General features: G+C 53.8%; 1 protein-coding gene across 1 annotated transcript in view; it reads right to left on the bottom strand.

Moving 5' to 3' along the window:
* Nucleotides 1-255: 255 nt before the first annotated feature.
* The window catches only part of LOC144952997 (medium-chain acyl-CoA ligase ACSF2, mitochondrial-like), a 39,416-nt gene continuing 19,890 nt past the window's right edge, over nt 256-19,781 (bottom strand). The window contains exons 7-16 of the mRNA XM_078883480.1: nt 17,916-18,011; nt 16,519-16,667; nt 14,365-14,456; nt 13,815-13,891; nt 11,127-11,234; nt 7,128-7,282; nt 6,210-6,351; nt 2,905-3,018; nt 1,448-1,516; nt 256-1,162 (exon numbers count right to left, since the gene is read on the bottom strand). Of these exons, the coding sequence (XP_078739606.1) occupies nt 1,109-1,162; nt 1,448-1,516; nt 2,905-3,018; nt 6,210-6,351; nt 7,128-7,282; nt 11,127-11,234; nt 13,815-13,891; nt 14,365-14,456; nt 16,519-16,667; nt 17,916-18,011 (1,056 nt within the window). The 3' untranslated portion in view covers nt 256-1,108. The remainder of the gene's footprint in view (nt 1,163-1,447; nt 1,517-2,904; nt 3,019-6,209; nt 6,352-7,127; nt 7,283-11,126; nt 11,235-13,814; nt 13,892-14,364; nt 14,457-16,518; nt 16,668-17,915; nt 18,012-19,781) is intronic.

The following is a 19,781-nucleotide window of genomic DNA, read 5'->3' as shown; positions in this document are numbered from 1 at the left end:
AACCAGGATTGGTGGAAAGGTACCACGTGACCCAGGTATTAAAAAGGGGTGGAGACAAACAACACGTGGTCAGATCTTGAACGAACGGAGGGTGAGGCCACGCGGGAGCGGGGTCCAGGCTGCCACGTGGCTGCGCATGTGTCTCTCTCTCTCCCTCTCACGCTGTCTGTCAGCAGCATGAAGGAGTGTTGTAAAAGAAAGACAAATAAAGACCGGATTCCAGAAGTCGCTTCCACGACCTTTATTACACGTATATTTCACGATACTAATGCAATTCATATATTCGTTATGAATGTTATGACAATGATTACACGCCATTACAATCAAAGTCAATAATTATGCAATTCTCTTAATCATCAGTCGACTTAATATAACCTGGACAGTCACCGTGAGCGTCAAGTCTTCTGCGAACTTTTACGAGGTTTATTTCCGTTCACTCCGTCAATGGAATCGCAATGTCTCATCCAACATTCGGAGGACCCCCCCCTCCCCCGAGTTAAACATGGCCATGGCCACACGTCCAGTTCTGTCGAGCCGGTGGTCTGGACAAAGCTGAGAGCTTTTGCATGAATCCCCCCGTGCATTCCTAAATACACCACAAGGGGGTGCATGGGGAGACAAAGGCGGCCCGGGTGGGGCGTGGTGGTTGCTGGCCACCCACCACCTCGTGTGCCACAGTGCCGGCCTTCATAGGCACTGCAACGACTGACTCACAACACCTGTCCCGGCAGTCTGTTAAAGGTGATATGGGGATCTTTGTATTGCCATTTGCGGATGTATGCATGTGCAGCTTCAATTGAGTATTGAGTGTGATGTGTAAAAACATTTCCACTCGGGAGAAAAAGACGGCGGGGCTTAGTGCTGGCCAACCACCCCCTTGTGTGCCGTGCCGGCCTTCATAGGTGCTCGATAACACCACTTGCCCCAACAGTATGTTCAGACTATACGGGGGAATCTTTGTCTGTTTTTTGAGTGTGTGTATGAGTGTTCGTGAGTCTGGATGTGGTTCTGTATGGCTCTGTATGTCTGTGTGTGTGAGTGTGTGTGTCTGTATGTATGTGGTTCTGTGTCCGTGTGTAGATCCCCACGTGTATGTGCGTGCGTGCGCTCATTTTAGCCCCAGCTTCTTCTCCATTTGCTCCCTGAGCTTGAACTTCTGGATCTGAAGGGAAGGAACAAGAAACACCCGAAATCAAAACCCACAGAGCGGAGAGGGGGGGGGGAATAAACCCGGCATGCATTCCGCACACGCGATGACGACGCCGCATTCACCATCGATCGTTGGGCCCAAAACCTTTCAAGCGCTGATTTACAGCAGTGGAGAGAGGTCTCTCCCTCTGGGATTCCACGTGGTCTGCATTTTCGTGGCCTCCCACGTGGCCTCGCACGAGGGCGATTGTGACGTCATGCATGCACGTGTCGAGAAGGGGTATGGGGGGGAACTCACCTTGCCAGTCACCGTGAGGGGGTAGGAGTCCACGATCTCAACGTATTTTGGGATCTTGAAGTGAGCGATCTGAGTGGTTATTACCGACACGGACACAAACACACAAATATACACACAGACGCACACAGACATACACACAAAGACACGCATACAAACACAGAGACACACAGACACACACATTGAACACAGACACACACAACAACAACAACAACCGCCATTCGCCACTAAGTGGCGGTGACGTCACCACGACGCTTGTGCCAGGCCATGTGCACCCTGAGGCCACGTGAAGTGTCGAACACCCGCTGGCAGGAGGTCACGGGGCAGACCCAGGTGCCACGGGTCGACTGACCGAGATGACCGAGATGACTGGCTGATGCACCACCTGTGCCCCCTACTGTGCCAACTTGCTGTGCTTTAGCCACCCGGCGCTCCGCTCGTTGTTGTGAGCGTCGCTCCTCCGCCCTCCGTTGTTGTTGGAGGGCGACTGCCTCCAACTGCCCAGTAGCGTCCTTCACGAGCCTCCTCCACTGAGGCCGATCTTGACACCGCTGGTACCAGTCATCGGCAAGTCCACTCAGCTCCACGTCCTCCTGTACCACATCACTCCATCTCTTCTCTAGCCCGTGCCGCGCCCGTTTAGCCCCCTCGATCCGGCCGAACAAAAGCTGTTTAGGCATGCGGTGGCTGGGCATGCGGGCTACATGACCCAGCCAACGCAGATACACAGACACACACACGCATAAAGACACAGACGCACAGAAACAGAGAAAGACACACATACAGACAATTACAGAAACATCGAGACACAAACACACACACACAAAACACACGTAGACGCACACAGAGACATGCACACACATACACACGCACACAAAGACACAGACGCACAGAAAGACAAAGACACACATAGAAATACAGAAACATAGAGACACAAACACACACACAGACTTCGAGACAAACACAGAGACACACACACGCAGACACACAAAGACATACATACAAACAGATAAACACCGAAACACGCCGACAAAATGCACACAAAGACAGAGGCACACAGATACACGCACCAGTGTTAAAGCAGTCCCACGTGTTTTGAGTTGCAGTCCGACTCAACGGACACGTGAAGTTCGAGTGGGCGGGGTTAGTGCGCGAGTTGGCGAGTGGGAGGGGCTAGGTGAGAGTGGGTGGGGTTGTGCGAGAGTAGACAGTGTTAGTGGGAGAGTGGGAGGGGCTATGTGAGAGTGGGCGGGGTTAGTGGGTGGCAGTGGCTGTGGTGGAGGGGATACAGTACGGGAGGGCCATGGGGGAAGGAAGGGCTGTGGGGGAAGGACCGTGGAGGAGCGGAGGGACCGTGGGGGAGGGGTCGTCGTGGGGGAGGGGTCGTGGGGGAGGGGTCGTGGGGGAGGGGAAGGAGCATGGGGTGGGGGCCATGGGTGGGGGGGCTGTGGGGTCTCCACCTTGGTGTTGCAGAAGGAGTGGAGGTCGCGAGCGGAGAGGGCCGCCACTCCGGGCTGGAGGCGGAGGCAGGCGCAAGCCTCCTCCCCCATGCGCTCATCGTGCACGCCCACCACCTACACAACCACCAACACAGCCACCACCACAAGCATTACCCCTACCACCTACACAAACACAACCACCTAAACAACCACCTACACAACCACCACCACAGCCACCACCACAACCATTACCACTGCCACCTACACAAATACAACCACCTAAACAACCACCTACACAATCACCACAACCACCACCACAACGACCACCAAAATAACCACAACCACCACAACAACCACCACAACAACACCACAACCACCTACACCGCCACTAAAACCACCACCACCTACAAACAACAACCGTCATTTTCCACTAAGTGGCGGTGACATCACCATGGCCCTTGTGCCAGGTTATGTGCACGTAAAGGCCACGTGAAGTGTCGAATGCCTGCTGGCAGGAGGTCACGGGACAGACCCAGGTGACTGAGATGACCACCTGCACCTCCTACTGTGCCAACTTGCTGTGTTTAGGCCACCCCGGTGCTCCGCTCGTTGTTGTGAGCGTCGCTCCTCCGCCCTCCGTTGTTGTTGGAGGGCGACTGCCTCCAACTGCCCAGTAGCGTCCTTCACGAGTCTCCTCCACAGAGGCCGATCTTGACACTGCTGGTACCAGTCATCAGAAAGTCAACTCAGCTCCATATCTTCTTGTACCACATCACTCTATCTCTTCTATAGCCTTTGCCGCTCCCTCTATCCAGCTGAACGAAAGCTGTTTAGGTATGCGGTGGCTGGGCATACAGGCTACATGACCCAGCCAATGCAGCCTTGCCTGCCAGAGGAGTTCACTGATGGGACTTTGTCCAGATCTTTCAAGGATTTGTGAGCTCCTTACACATCCAGCCTGGTTAAACCCAGGATAAGTAGTAGGCAGGCCAGCCTAAATGTTTCTCACCGGAGAAGATGCTCCACCAAAGGGGTCCACGTTTCACAAGCATAGAGAAGGGAGGGCATGAGGTGTGGAGCGACAGACCAGGTAGCTTGTACACAACGTTTCACATCTGATGAAAAAATAATGCCACTCAACTGATTCGGAGCATATCATGAGCACACTGCCCAAGTATCGAAAACTCTACACTCTCTACACAACTGCCCCATGACCAATTGGGAGTTGTGGGGGTGGAGTGTTTGAGGGCGCAAAATACCATGGCAGGTGCTTAGTTGTGGTGGGGCTGATGGTAATGCCACACCTCTTAGTAGCACGCTCCAGGTTCAGCAGCAGCGCCTCCATCTCCTCCTCTATGTGAGCAGCAATCACCAGATAATCAGCATACATAACATGGTTGACCAATAGGGAGCCATCCCTTGACCACACCCGGGCATCGATCAGCCTCCCATTGTATCTGTACCAGATGGAAATTACTCCGGTACAGTCTTCACGAACTACGTGGTCGAAATAGATGTTGTGGTAGCCAGAGGACATGCCTGAAGCACCGCAAGGTGAACAGGGAATGGCTTTGTCTCCTGGCCACGTAGTTTTACCCGGGCCTGCTCACCATTATGAAGATCTTTAATTATTGTGAGCAGATAGTCAGGGACTCCAAAAGCACGAAGAGCAACCCAGAGCCCAGGGTTACTGATGGTATCATAGGCCTTAAACGAATCAATAAAGCAGAGGTGTAGGTCCTGTTGGAATTGCCTAAACCTCTGCTGTAGCAGACGGACACAAAATATGGTATCTGTGCAGGACCGCCCTTCCTGAAACCACATTGTGGCTCCGCAAGCCTCTCCTCAGCATGTCTGGCAAGGCGATGTTGAATAATCCTTGCCAGGACCTTTCCCGCCAAACCGAGGAGTGAGATGCCCCTGTAGTTGTTACAGTGTGTGTGGTCCCCCTTCTTAAAGAGGGGGAACACCAGGGCATCCTTCTCATCATGCATAACCCGTCCAATGGTTCAGACTGTTATGTCATGTAGAGCAGTTTGCGCACAAACGACACCCTACCTCAGCATTTTGTTTGGGAGATCATCTCTGCCCGGTGCTTTTCCTGGTCTCAGACTACTCTGAAGCACCTTCTTAATTCCTCAACAGATGGCACTGCAGCCAGCCACTCACAGGGGTTGACACCTTCTTCCAAAATTTGAGGCACGGTAGCCACAGCAGGGTCATCCCCACTTTGCCCCATGATGTTTGCCATACTGAGGGATTTCCACGCCCCCAAGACCTCACAGAAATGCTCCGAAAATCTGCAAACCTGTTCATGGAGGTCGGATACTGGATAACCTTTCTTTCCTTTAATAATTGTGATAGATGTAGTGATGCAAGTTACATATTTGATGGAGTTAAAGAGTAATTTATGATCGCCGGCTACTGAGTCAGACTCCACCTCCTCAGCATCCCGCGACCACCACACATCCTTGCAGTGCCACACGGCTCTCCGAACATCCGAGCAAACGCTGCGGTAAGCCACCACAAGAACAACCACCTAAACAACCACCACAACAACGACCTACACAACCATAGACAACAAACACTATCACCACTACCACATACAGTAACCACTACCACCAACACCACAACAACCTACAGTGGGTGTGATGGTGGGTGGGTGTGAGGGTGGGTGGGTGGGTTAGTGGGTGAGTGAGTGCGTGAGTAGGTGAGTGAGTAGGTGGGTGAGTAGGTAAGTAAGTGAGTGGAGTAGGTGAGTGAGTAGGTGATTGAGTGGGTGAGTAAGAGGGTTGGCGAGTGAGTGGGTGGGTGGGTGAGAGAGTGGGTGAGTGAGAGGGTGGGTGAGTGAGAGGGTTGGTGAGTGAGTGGGTGGGTGAGTGAGTGGGTGAGTGACAGGGTGGGTGAGTGAGAGGGTTGGTGAGTGAGTGGGTGGGTAGGTGAGTGAGTGGGTGAGTGGGTGGGTGAGTGAGTGGGTGAGTGAGTGGGTGGTTGAGTAAGAGGGTAAGTGAGTGAGTGAGTGGGTGAGTGGATGAGTGAGTAGGTGATTGAGTGATTGAGTAGGTGAGTGAGAGGGTTGGCGAGTGAGTGGGTAAGTGAGTGAGTGGGTGAGTGAGTGAGAGGGTGGGTGAGTGAGTGAGTGAGTGGGTGGGTGAGTAAGTGGGTGGGTGAGTGAGAGGGTGCGTGAGTGAGTGGGTAAGTGAGTGAGTGAGCGGGTGGGTAAGTGAGTGGGTGAGTGAGCGAGTGGGTGAGTGCGTGAGTGGGTGAGTGAGTGAGTGGGTGAGCGGGCGGGTGAGCGGGTGGGTGAGCAGGCGGGTGAGCGGCACCTGTGCTTCCAGGACCGCGGGGTGAGTGTGCAGCAGCGCCTCCACCTCGGCAGGGTAGATGTTTTCCCCTCCGCGGATGATGAGGTCCTTGAGTCGTCCCACGATGCGGCAGTATCCCAGCTCGTCCATCACGGCCACATCGCTGTCATCCATCAACACCATCATCACCACCACGACCATCATCATCACCACGACCATCAACACTAACATCATCGTCAACACCATCAACAACAGCAACACCATCATCACCACCACAACCATCATCATCATCCTCACCACGATCATCAACACTAACATCATCGTCAACACCATCAACAACATCAACACCATCATCACCACGACCACCACCATCATCTTCACCATCATAATCACCGCGACCGCCACCATCATCATAATCACCATCAACACCATCATCAACATCGTCACCATCATCATCACTACCACGACCACCACCATCAACACCAACAACACCATCATCACCAATAACACCATCAACACCACTACCAGCACCACCATCAGAACCAATAAACCCAACAGCAACATCACCAACAACAACAACAAAGACAAAGATCCCCCCTATAGCCTTAACAGACTGTAGGGGCAAGTGCTTTAAGCGAGCACCGATGAGGGCCGGCAGGGTACACGAGGGTGTGGGTGACCAGCACCACGCCCGACCGCCTTTGTCTCTCCAGTAGCGATGTTTGCTACACACCGCAACCAGCTACTCACCATGTGAGTGTGATACCATCCACCCCACCCACGCATCATGCAGTGAGTGTGGTACACGGCGGGCGCGGTACATGGTGGGTGTGTGATCCGGTGAGTGTGGGACCCAGTAGGAGTGGTACCCAGTGAGTATGTGCTAACTACCCACCCACCTCACCCATCTCACCCCACCCACCCCACCCCGCCACTCACCCGGTGTGGTACCACCCGTCGGGCGTGATACACTCCTGCGTCTTGCCGCTGTCCCCCCAGTACCCGCGCATCACGCAATGTCCCCGCACGCATAGCTCCCCCTGCTCGCCCACGCGCAGCGGCGGGCTGCTTGAGCCGGGCCCCACCACCTTGGCCTGCACGGGAGCCACGCCGCGGGGAGAGAGGAGAGGGAGGAGGAAGATCCTGCTGCTGCCTCTGCGTGGTGGTTAGGGTAGATGTTGACTACCCTCGCCCTGGTTATGCAGGAGGTCGTGGGTCTCATCGCGGACCCTGACGATGCCTTCTGCTGCTGCTGTCTATTTGGTCCCAAGAAATGTGAACTATCTCGTCTGGTGCGCAGGAGGACGTGGGTTCGATCGCGGACCCTGATGGATGCCTGCTGCTTGCTGCTGCTGAATATTTGGTACGGTATGCAGTAGTTCGTCGGTTCGACCCCGGACCCTGACGATGCCTGGTGCTGTATATTTGGAGTCTGCGTCTCTCTCTCTCTCCTCTTGGTGAGATGTTAACTAGCTCGCCTGGTGCGCAGGAGGTTGTGGGTTCGATCCCGACCCTGACGATGCCTGCTGCTGCATATTTAGAATCTGTGTCTCTCTTATCATCACGGTGGCTAGGAGATGTTAACTCCCTCGCCTGCAACGCAGGGGTCGTGGGTTCAATCCTACAGCCTGGCGGATCCCTACGACTGCTGCTGTATATTTGGTACCGTATGTATGAGGGCGTGGGTTCGATCCAGGACCCTGACGGATGCCCTTGTGCACAGGAGGTTGTTGGTTAGATCCCGGGCCCTGATGACGCATGCTGCTGTATATTTTGTACCAAGAGATGTTGACTCCCTGGTATGCAGGAGTTCATTGTTCAATCTCGACCCCGGTGAAGCCGGTCATTTCCCTCCGCGTTTAGAATCGACGTCTCCACGCGTTTAGAATATTTGGCCATCCCTATAAATTTCCACACGATGATGATAAGCCAATTCGTTGTGCTCTCTACTACATAGCTCAGTTGTGAGCGTCGCTCCTCTGCCCTCCATCGTTGCTGGAGGGCGACTGCCTCCAACTTCCCAGTAGCAGCGTCCTTCACGAACCTCCTCCTCCTCGACAAAGGGCGATCTTGATACCGCTGGTACCGGTCATCGGCAAGTCCACTCAGCTCCACGTTCCCCCGTACCGCATCAGCCCCATCTGTCCTCTAGCCCGTGCCACTCACCCACCCATCAGTCCATCTCTGCTCCAGCCCGTGCCACTCACTGGCCCATCAGTCCATCTCTGCTCCAGCCCATGCCACTCACTGACCCATAAGTCCATCTATCCTCTAGCCCGTGCCACTCACTGGCCCATCAGTCCATCTCTGCTCCAGCCCGTGCCACTCACTCACCCATCAGTCCATCTCTGCTCCAGCCCGTGCCACTCACTGACCCATCAGTCCATCTCTCCTCTAGCCCGTGCCACTCACTGGCCCATCAGTCCATCTCTGCTCCAGCCCGTGCCACTCACTCACCCATCAGCCCATCTCTGCTCTAGCCCGTGCCACTCACCCATCAGTCCATCTCTGCTCTAGCCCGTGCCACTCACTGACCCATCAGTCAATCTCTGCTCTAGCCCGTGCCACTCACTCACCCATCAGTCCATCTCTGCTCTAGCCCGTGCCACTCACTCACCCATCAGTCCATCTCTGCTCCAGCCCGTGCCACTCACTCACCCATCAGTCCATCTCTGCTCTAGCCCATGCCACTCACTGACCCATCAGTCCATCTCTGCTCTAGCCCGTGCCACTCACTCACCCATCAGCCCATCTCTGCTCCAGCCCGTGCCACTCACTCACCCATCAGTCCATCTCTGCTCCAGCCCGTGCCACTCACTCACCCATCAGTCCATCTCTGCTCCAGCCCGTGCCACTCACTCACCCATCAGTCCATCTCTGCTCCAGCCCATGCCACTCACTCACCCATCAGTCCATCTCTGCTCCAGCCCGTGCCACTCACTCACCCATCAGTCCATCTCTGCTCCAGCCCGTGCCACTCACTGACCCATCAGTCCATATCTGCTCCAGCCCATGCCACTCACTGACCCATCAGTCCATCTCTGCTCCAGCCCGTGCCACTCACTCACCCATCAGTCAATCTCTGCTCCAGCCCGTGCCACTCACCCATCAGTCCATCTCTGCTCCAGCCCGTGCCACTCACTGACCCATCAGTCCATCTCTGCTCCAGCCCGTGCCACTCACTGACCCATCAGTCCATCTCTGCTCCAGCCCGTGCCACTCACTGACCCATCAGTCCATCTCTGCTCCAGCCCGTGCCACTCACTGACCCATCAGTCCATCTCTGCTCCAGCCCGTGCCACTCACTCACCCATCAGTCCATCTCTGCTCCAGCCCGTGCCACTCACTCACCCATCAGTCAATCTCTGCTCCAGCCCGTGCCACTCACCCATCATTCCATCTCTGCTCCAGCCCGTGCCACTCACCCATCAGTCCATCTCTGCTTCAGCCCGTGCCACTCACTGACCCATCAGTCCATCTCTGCTCCAGCCCGTGCCACTCACTGACCCATCAGTCCATCTCTGCTCCAGCCCGTGCCACTCACTGACCCATCAGTCCATCTCTGCTCCAGCCCGTGCCACTCACTGACCCATCAGTCCATCTCTGCTATAGCCCGTACCACTCACTGACCCATCAGTCCATTTCTGCTATAGCCCGTGCCACTCACTGCCCCATCAGTCCATCTCTGCTATAGCCCGTACCACTCACTGACCCATCAGTCCATCTCTGCTCCAGCCCGTGCCACTCACTGACCCATCAGTCCATCTCTGCTCCAGCCCGTGCCATTTCCTGACCCATCAGTCCATCTCTGCTCTAGCCCATGCCGTGCCCATTAAGACGGGCCGTTACCATCAATCCAACCAAAACGAAGCACCAGTCTAGCGGGTGGAGAGTTTGACGTAAAATAGCCAAACTCCCCATTGAGTTATGGGTCCCTTGGGGAGACAGTGGAGGAGTTCCCATAGCTGGGTGAGTGTGCTTATGACCGGCTAGCACCTAACCTGGCACAAGTGCCATGGGGGTGTTACCGCTACAGCTGCGGTTGTTATTGTTGATGGTGATGATGGGGGTGATGATGGTCATGTTGATCAGGGTGATAGTGATGATGGTAATGTTGATCATGGTGATGTTGGTGATGGGGATAATGGTGAGGGCGGCGATGTTGCTAATGGTGGTGATGCTTATGATGGAGGTGGTGATGATGGTGGTGGTGATGGTGTTGGTGGTGATGCTCGTGATGTTGATGGTGACGATAGTGATTTTGATCGTGGTGTTCATGATGATGCTGATGGAGGTGGTGCTGATGGTGGTGATAGCGTTGGTGACAGTGGTGTTGATGGGGGGTGTTGATGAGTGGTGGTGATGTTGGTGTTGATGGGTGGTGTTGATGGTGGTGATGGTGGTGGTGATGGTAATGACAGTCATGGTGGTGGTGATGGAGTTGGTGATGGTGGTTTTGATGGGTGTTGTTGATGTTGGTGTTGATGGTGATTGTAGTGGTGATGGGTGATGTTAACGGGGGTATTGATGGCATTGGTGATGGTGGTGTTGATGGGTGGGGTTGATGGTGGTGTCGATGGGTGGTGTTGATCGTGGCGTTGATGGTGATGTTGATGGTGTCGTTGATGGTGGTGTTGATGGTGATGGTGATGATGGCGGTCATGGGGGTGGTGATGGTGGTGGTGATGTTGGTGTTCATGGGTGGTGTTGGTGGTGTTGTGGTGGTGGTGATGGCGATCATGGTGGTGGTGATGGTGGTGTTGATGGGTTGTGTTGATGGCGGTGATGGCGATCATGGTGGTGGTGATTGTGGTGGTGATGTTGGTGTTGATGGTGGTGTTGATGGGTGGTTATGATGGGTCGTGTTGATGGGTGGTGTTGAGGGGTGGTGTTGAAGGTGGTGTTGATGGGTGGTGTTGATGGTGATGACGGCATCACCTCCAAATGCTGCAGCACTCTGCCCACGGCGTCCATCTTGGTGTTGATGTCATCGCGAGGGAACCCGCAGAAAGTCACCGGGCTGTTCTCCGTCGTCCCATATGCGTTCTGCAACATCACCGGCACCGCCATCGTCAACAGCAACAACAACTACCGCCATTCTCCACTAATTGATGGCGACGTCGAAGGCTCAATGACAGGAGGAGGTCATGTGTAGGGACAGTGCGGAGAGAGACAGGGCGTGTGTGGGGAGACAGTGCGGGTGCAGGGACAGTGCATCATCAAGTGGTCTCGAGGGATAATTACAGGAGGGAACCATCGGTGAAGATCGGGTTCGGCCCAGACAATTCCAGAAAGGGGGCGTGGCCTGGGGCGGGGCGTGGCCACGCCAGGGTGGGGGGGGGGGGTATAAGGCGGCGGGCGAGGGAGCTCGGGGCTGCCGTGGGATCGGGGTCGACTGTCTCACGCCTTCGCTGTCGTCGGGCCGTCACTGTCGTTGCGTCGTCGCTACTTGTGTGTTATCCTAGCCCAAGTATCTGTATTTTATATTAGCCCAAGTATCTATATTTTATACTAGCCCAAGTATCTGTAAGACACGAGATCGAGTTATTTGCACGATACACCTTAATACATAAATAACGAAGACTACAGAAGTTGTCCGAGAGTCATTACACATGTGTTGACTACTGCTGTGCCAGGCTAGGTGCAGCAGGTCAAGTGACAGACCCAGGTGCCATGGATCGAATGCTGTGCCAGGCTAGGTGCAGGAGGAGGTCAAGGGACAGACCAATGTCCCATGGGTTGACTGCTATTGTGCCGCAAATGCGTTCCGCAACATCACCAACACCATTAACAACAGACGACAACAATAACAACTACCGCCATTCATCACTCAGTGACGGTGACGTCACCATGGCACAGGTGCCAGGCCAGGTGCACTTTGATGTCACGTGAAGTGTCAAACTCGCACTGACAGGAGGTCACGGGATGGACCCAGCCGGTGCCATGGACTGAGATAATTTGCAGATGCACCACCTGTTTTCCCTAATCTGTCAACTTGCTGTGTTTTATCCGCCGGAAACTCCGCTCGTTGTTGTGAGCGTCGCTCGTATGCCTTCCGCTGTTGTTGCCTCCAAGTGTCCAGTAGCGTCCTTCACGAGCCTCCTCCACAGAGGCTGATATTGATACCGTTGGTATCAGTCATCGGCAAGCTCACTCAGCTCCACATCCTCTAGTATCACATCACTCTATCTCTTCTCTAGCCCGTGCCACGTCCATTTAGCCCCCTCTATCTGGCCAAACACAAGCTGTTTAGGCATGCGGGCTACATGCCCTAGCCACCACAGCCTTGCCTGCTGGAGGAACTCACCAATGGAACTGTGCCCAGATCTTTCAAGGATTTGTGAGCTCCTCACACAATCCAGCATGGTTAAACTCTCCGATTAGCACCATTGACTACATTCGGTGCAAAAACAGTTAAACTTACATACACATCTCCCCATTAATCCGCAACCAGCACTCAGCCGTGCAGCACTGCACATCTCTCCGAACATCCGAGCGACATGGGATGCTGCAGACGGTGGGATTGGGCCTGTCGCTATTTCTCAGCCAGCCATAACACCTCCTCTATCAGCCAGGATCTCTGGGGAGGTTTGGACCATGTACGCAAAGCAGTCATTGCAGCTGCATGAGCCACAGTCCTAAACCTCGCCCATTTCCTCTCAGCATCAGGAGGAGAGGGGGACGATGCCAACTCCAGCTGTAAGCGATGATTAAATTCTCGCTTGCAAATTTCATCAGCTCGTTGATACCAGGCTACGGTGGGTTTGAATGGGGTCCTAGATGGACACCCACCACCGGAGTGGAAGAATGGCAAGCAAATCTTACAGATGGCAAGCCGATGGGTTAGTGGCCAGATTAGCTCCACGGTAGGTCCTGGTGTCAAGGACATGGACCCACACTTTCTAGCCCAGCAGATGTTCTTGCTTGGACCCGGCGTGCATCCATGATGTTGTGTGGATCTGCCGATGCTGGAAGAATGTGTTGGTAATTACAAGCCCATGGGATACACAGAATTAAAGCAGCCTGCTATTGTTATCATTGAGCTGATCTGTCCCATGGCTTCCAATGACTCCAGCGCAGGTATCAGCATCATGACCTACTCAGGCATTAAAGTCACCCAACAGGATGACTCTATCCCGAGGGGCCACTTTAGATAGCACCTGTGACAGGAGGTCATAGAAGGCATCTGACTCATTGGCCTTGCCTGCATCCATTCACTACGGTCAGGCATAAGCCTAGACATCCACCACCATTCTGCTCCACCATCATCAACAATATAAGTACAATCAACACCAGCATCACCATCATCACCACCACCAACAACATCACCACCATCAAAAGCAATACATACACCACCATCATAATCTCTAAGGATAGTCATTGGTGAGTAGATGGTCTCAACCCTGTCATCAGCGTCTCACATAAAGAGCCATAGACTCACCACACATAGACCCATAGACTCACCACACAGAGAGCCGTAGACTCACATAGAGATCCATAGACTCATCACACACAGAGACCCATAGGCTCACCATACAAAGAGACCTGTAGCCTCACACACACGCATACTTGAAGCAGTAGGGATCCTCCTCTGTGCCACTTGGGGTGGTGCGACTGGTCACTCACCACGAAGTCGGGCAGCTTCATGGAGTCCACGACTCGCCGGAACAGCTCAGGGGGACACGGGGAGCCAGCCACAATCCCTGCTGACACACACAGGCACAGCTAAAGCTCCCCTAGCTTGTCTCACACAGGGCTGTCGGGGCAAGTGCTGTTAGCGAGCAGCAGCAGTAGCAGCAGCGCCTATACACATACCCAAAAGCATTGGTACACACACAGGTACACAGACACACAGGTATAACACACAAAGATCCCCCTATAACTTAACAGGCTGTTGGGGCAAGTGCTGTTAGGGAGCACCTATGAAGGCCGGCACGGCACACGAGGTGGTGGGTGGCCAGCACCACGCCCTGTCGCCTTTGTCTCCCCAGTGGCGGTGTTTACACATCAAGCCATATGCTCATATGAGGCTGAAGCGACACAGGAGTAGGACAACCCATGGCACCTGGGTCTGTCTCGTAACCCTCTCATGCACCTAGCCTGGCACAGCAGTAATACAACCCATGGCACCCAGGTCTGCCCTCGTGACCTCCTCCGCACCTAGCCTGGCACTGACCTGTCTGCAGGGAGGAGAGGTCGAAGGAGTGGAAGTCGGGATCGTTCAGCATGTCCACGAACATGGTGGGCGTTCCATATAACACCGTGCAACTGCGCACACACAGGCACAGGAAAATTACCCCCAGGTAGCCTTTCGCAGCTTTCTGGGGGGCAAGTGCTGCCCGTCGTGTAGACAACTCCCATTTGTCGTCATGTTAAAAAGGGACGGAGCCGTTTCCCTCCCGCCGGTGAGGGGAGGAGCTATGGAGTGTGAGTTGAAGTCAGACGCGCTTTGTGGTTGCTCCCATCTTTCATTATTATCTAAAACGTCTAATTTCATACATGTCAACCCCTTATCAGTGCCCTACCTTATTACAGACCAATTCAGACCTTATTAACCACCCAGTGTGCCCTTATAAATCTTAACGTACATCCTACAAAGTCCCATCACAAGGGAGAAACACAAACAAATAGACAAACATTTATTTGCCCGTATTGAAACGGCTGTACGCTGTATGGACCTGAAAACTAAATTTCCCTGTTCAAGAATATGGGTAAACCTTATGGGTTGACAAGTATGCTATTAAAAAAGTTATTGTTACTGTACCATCCTGATTGAAGCCATCCTACGCTACACAAATTAGTAAGATGGCGAAGTAGGAAATAGACCACGCTTCAGAAGTAGTGGGATGAACGTAAAGGCTGAAGAAAATAAAGCAAGAAAAGCCACACCGCACCTTGTGCTCAGCTGCTGCTACTGCTGCCAACACACCGACCTCATGCTTCAGCCGCCATTTTGTACTGCAAACACGCAGCCAGTAAGAGCGCCGACTTCGTTCTTCACTGAGGCTACGGCACGCCGACCTCGTGCTTCAGCCGCCATTTTGTGCCTCACACAAGCAGCCAGTAAGAGCACCATTTGGTGTTTGAATATCTTAACACCGGGAAGATGACGTGCTACAGCAACACCTGGGTCCACCAGCAACAGAGGCCTGTTGCAACATCTAAGAGGCGCCGATGCTATAATTGCAAACCAACTTGGGCAAATATTTTGCCGACTGCCCCATTGCCACGTAGACCTCGCATTTGTGGCATCTGTAAGCGGGAGGGACATGGTTCTTCAACCTGCCCCGAAACGGTCACACCAGAGTGGACATTCCGAAGCTACATATGCAAGTCAACACCACGAGTCAACCCACACCAAATGTAGTGAAATTTACCAAACCAGCTTTGGTCGATGGTATCAGTTTGGAAGTGACGATTGACCCAGGAAGTGGGGGTGTGTATGAAGCGGGCAACTGCCGCCCTATGCTGTCGGGCCGAGGATTGAAGATACAGACACAATGGTATTTGGCTTCTGCAACGCAGAGTCGGTTGCAACCACCATACAAGGAAAGGCTGACTTGGAAATCAAAATTGATGACGTTCAGGGGAACAAAGAGAACCGTCCTTGTCATGCCAGACATCGCACAACCGGTGGATTTGTTGGTTGGACGTACATGGCCTGTGCAGGCCCAAAATGCCTATGTCAGCGTGGACGACCAACTTAAGATCGGCTACCGAAACGAGTCACCTTTCAACCGGTTCGAAATTGGCAACAATCCGAAGAGCCTCGCTCTCACCTGCCACTCTGCCGAGCCACACGATGAACTGGATCATCACACGCGCTCAAGTCACAGAAGAATCTACGATAGTCATCAACGAGGATTGGGAAATGCGGCAAAATTGTTTTTAACTCTCAGCTGGGGGTGGGGGGGGGGTCAAACGCAGAGCTCCCCTGTCATAAATTCAACTTGTCATGAGGTCAAGATCTGCAAGGAACGTGCAGAGATTATCCAGACTATTTGCAATATTGTGACACATAAAGAGGACAACCCATGAACATCACCATCACCACCAGCATGACCATCAATCACCATCAACACCGCCATCACTAACACCATCACCACCACTATGACCATCATCACCATCACCACCACCATCAACACCACCATCAACACCACCATCACCAATGCCATCACCACCACCATGACCACCACCATCAACACCACCATCAACACCACCATCAACACCACCATCACCAATACCATTACCACCACCATGGTGGTCATGAGTGTGTGTGGTGAGTGCATGGTGGTGAGTGTACGTGGAGGTGAGTGTGTGGTGTCCTCACCGGTGAGTTTGGATAGCGGTAAGCGTGGCCCTGGCGCTGTAGGCCGCAGACGGCAGCACCAGAGTCCCTGAGTGGGCCACGCAGCCCAGGAGGCCGGCGACGAGGCCGAAGCAATGGTAGAGTGGCACGGGCAGCGCCACGCGCACGTCCTGCACACAGCACGGTACACACACAGCACGGTACACACACACACACACAATACGTTAACACAAAGGGGTCACTGCCCCTTTACCCGATACAGCCTAGGGTGGTGACCACCCAGCTAACTACACTACACATAGCAGTTACGGCAACGAAGGGTCGGACCCTCACTCGGGTCCCCGACCACGTGTTGGTGCCTTGTAGGACGTAGAGCTTCCGGCTTGTAGATGTGGAGCTTCCAGCTTGTAAAGCGAAGCGACCCCGGTCCCTCTCAGGGACCCACCGTATATCCTTCAGGGTCAGGGCCGCTCCGCCCTCGGCCCCGCCCGCCTTCTCGAGTGTTCCAGCTCCCTCTCGATCCCTCTCGAGAGCTCTCCCCGGACATGTGATCACCCCCTAGCTCCTCCCCCACCTGGGGGCCTTCTCTGTGGACACTCCAGGTCACGTATTTATGGGGGTCAACCAGAGTGCAATGGCCCGGGGCAACCCTGCCCCTGGGCCTACACTCTCCCACTCCCCCTTGTGGAAGCCCGCACTACACACTATGCTTGGTGCCCGCGCTATCCCAGCGCTCACCAAGCCCCACTAGGGCTGGTACTACACCTGCCTACGGGGTGTACGCGATGACGGTGCATCGCACGCTGTGCTATGCTAAAGCCGGCATCACACAGCAACCCACACGGTGCTGTCCACGATGTAGGGACATCGCACGCCACGGCCCTCCCGGGCCAGCACCATACAGTGACATCCCCGATGTCACTACACATACAGCACACCACACATCGTGTGCCTGACATCTTATGGTCACGTAGGGCAGTCTGCACATAGACGCCACCCTCCCTCAGCATTTTGCTTGGGGGATCATCTCTGCCCGGCGCTTTTCCTGGCCTCAGACTCCGGATCGGCCCTCGCACTTCCTCAACAGATGGCACCTCAGCCAGCCACTCTGAAGGGGTGAGGAAAAAACATTTGAGGCACCGCAGCCCCAGCAGGATTGTTCCCACCTTGCCCCATGATGTTGTCTGGGCTGAGGGAATTCCTCTCCCCCAAGATGTCACAAAAATGCTCTTCAAACCTGCAGACCACCACCACTATAACCACCACAACCACTCTAAACACCAGAACCACCACAACTACCACCACTATAATCATAACCACCACTATAAACACCACGTCCACCATCATTATAACCACCACCACTAGAACCACCACCATAAACACCACCACCGCCACTACAAGCACCACGCCGGACTCACCCTCCAATGGTACCCCATGCGCTCCCCCAGGAGGTGGGCGTTGTTGAGGATGTTATGGTGCGTGAGCGTCGCTCCCTTTGGCTGCCCCGTGGTTCCCTGGGGGGGCGGGGGGACGATATGGGGAGTGGGAGGGGAGAGGCATGAACCCGCACTTGGCCCAACGATAGCCTGCGTGGGCTACGTGGGGCACCTTTGTTTTTGTCAGCGTTGCTGCTGCTGCGCTCATACTAAACTGGTGGTGGTGATGGTGGTGGGGTTGATGGTGATAGTGGTGGTGGGGTTGATGGTGGTGATGGTGGTGGGGTTGATGGTGGTGATGGTGGTGGGGTTGATGGTGGTGATGGTGGTGGTGGGGTTTATGGCGGTGATGGTGGTGGTGGGGTTTATGGTGGTAGTGTGGTGGTGACGGTGGTAGTGTGGTGCTGATGATAATTATGGTGGTGATGGTGTTGATGATGGTGGTGTTCATAATGGTGGTAGTGGTGATGACGGTGGTGGTGGTGGTGATGGTCATACACGGGGAGCGGTAGTGAAGCGGTTCATGTGATGTACTATGAACCTTCTGACCCGAGTTCGATTTCTGCTCACGGCCAATGCCGGTGAGGAAAATCTAAATTGGTCCTGGGCCTCCCCTAGGTCGACTAGGCCTCAAATAAGTACCTGGTTGCAGTGTGTAGTAACTTAAACTCTAAACTACCAGGTAAGGGCCCACTGAGCTACGCAGCTCTTTTTCAGAAGTGACCTGGCCACAAATAATAGCTCAAGGAATTGGCCTACCACATGCTTCAAATCGCTTTAAACTATTGTCATTGCAGTGCGTATTTAATGTGGCGCTGCACTCTGATGTTGTAGGAGAAAACATTTATAAAAAAAGTATATTTAATTAAGTATAACGTGTTGTCTATATTTAAAGTTGCGCATTTTGATGTGACGTCACATTTCTCAAACCCCCCCCATCGTCACACATCGTCACAAATTTCTGACCGCCCCTGCCCCCCCTAGGGGCGTGACGTCGTTCATGGACGGTCCCGAAGGCCTCCAGTTTGGAGATTTGGATGGAGGGCAGTATGGTATTAGATGCTGAGCTGTAATTGATGAACAGCATTCTCACATAGTTACCCTGCTTCACCTCCAGGTGGCACAGTGCCTTCTGCAATGTAATAGCAATAGCGTCAGGAAGGGAGGTTGTTGATTGCCTCGCAGCTTATTGTCCCTTTGTAGTTTGTGATGGACTGTGATCCGCGCCACAGGCTCCGAGAGTTGGAGTCACGGTACAGGGCCTCCAACTTGTCCCTGAATTGTCTCTTGCCCGCTTTGATGGCTTTTCGGACCGCGTATTTGGTCCTCCTGCTTTCAGTGGGGTCTCTGGATTTGCATGCTCTGTGTTGGTCCTTCAGTGCTGCTTTGACTGCCGCGTTTTTAACTTAGGGGTTATTATTTGGGTAAGAACGGACAGTCTTGGTTGGCACAGCAACGTCCATGCAGAACATAATATGACCTAGCACTGTCGATGCAAATTCCCCCACTCTGTTGTAGGCTGCATCCCTAAATATATCCCAGTCTGTATCCTCCAGGCCATCCGTGAGTCTGTCCCTGCTTCTCTGACCAGCATTGGACTATTCTTGTAGTGGGAGCCTGTCTCTTTTAAGAAAGGGCAGTACTTTGGCACCAGCAAGATGACATGGTGGTCGGACTTCCCGAGCAGTGGGCGGGGGAACGCCTTGTAGGCGTCTTTCAGCATTGAATAACAGTGATCCAAGATGGCGTCTCTTATGGAGTTAAATTTCACATTTGGTAAAACTTTGGGAGTGCACTCCTAAGGCTCGCTTCGTTAAAGTCCCCAATTACAATCACAGCAGCGTCCGG

Source organism: Lampetra fluviatilis, chromosome 71, assembly GCF_964198595.1.
Source record: "Lampetra fluviatilis chromosome 71, kcLamFluv1.1, whole genome shotgun sequence".
NCBI classification, from domain to species: Eukaryota; Metazoa; Chordata; class Hyperoartia; order Petromyzontiformes; family Petromyzontidae; genus Lampetra; species Lampetra fluviatilis.
This window is presented reverse-complemented; position numbering and strand designations above follow the sequence as displayed.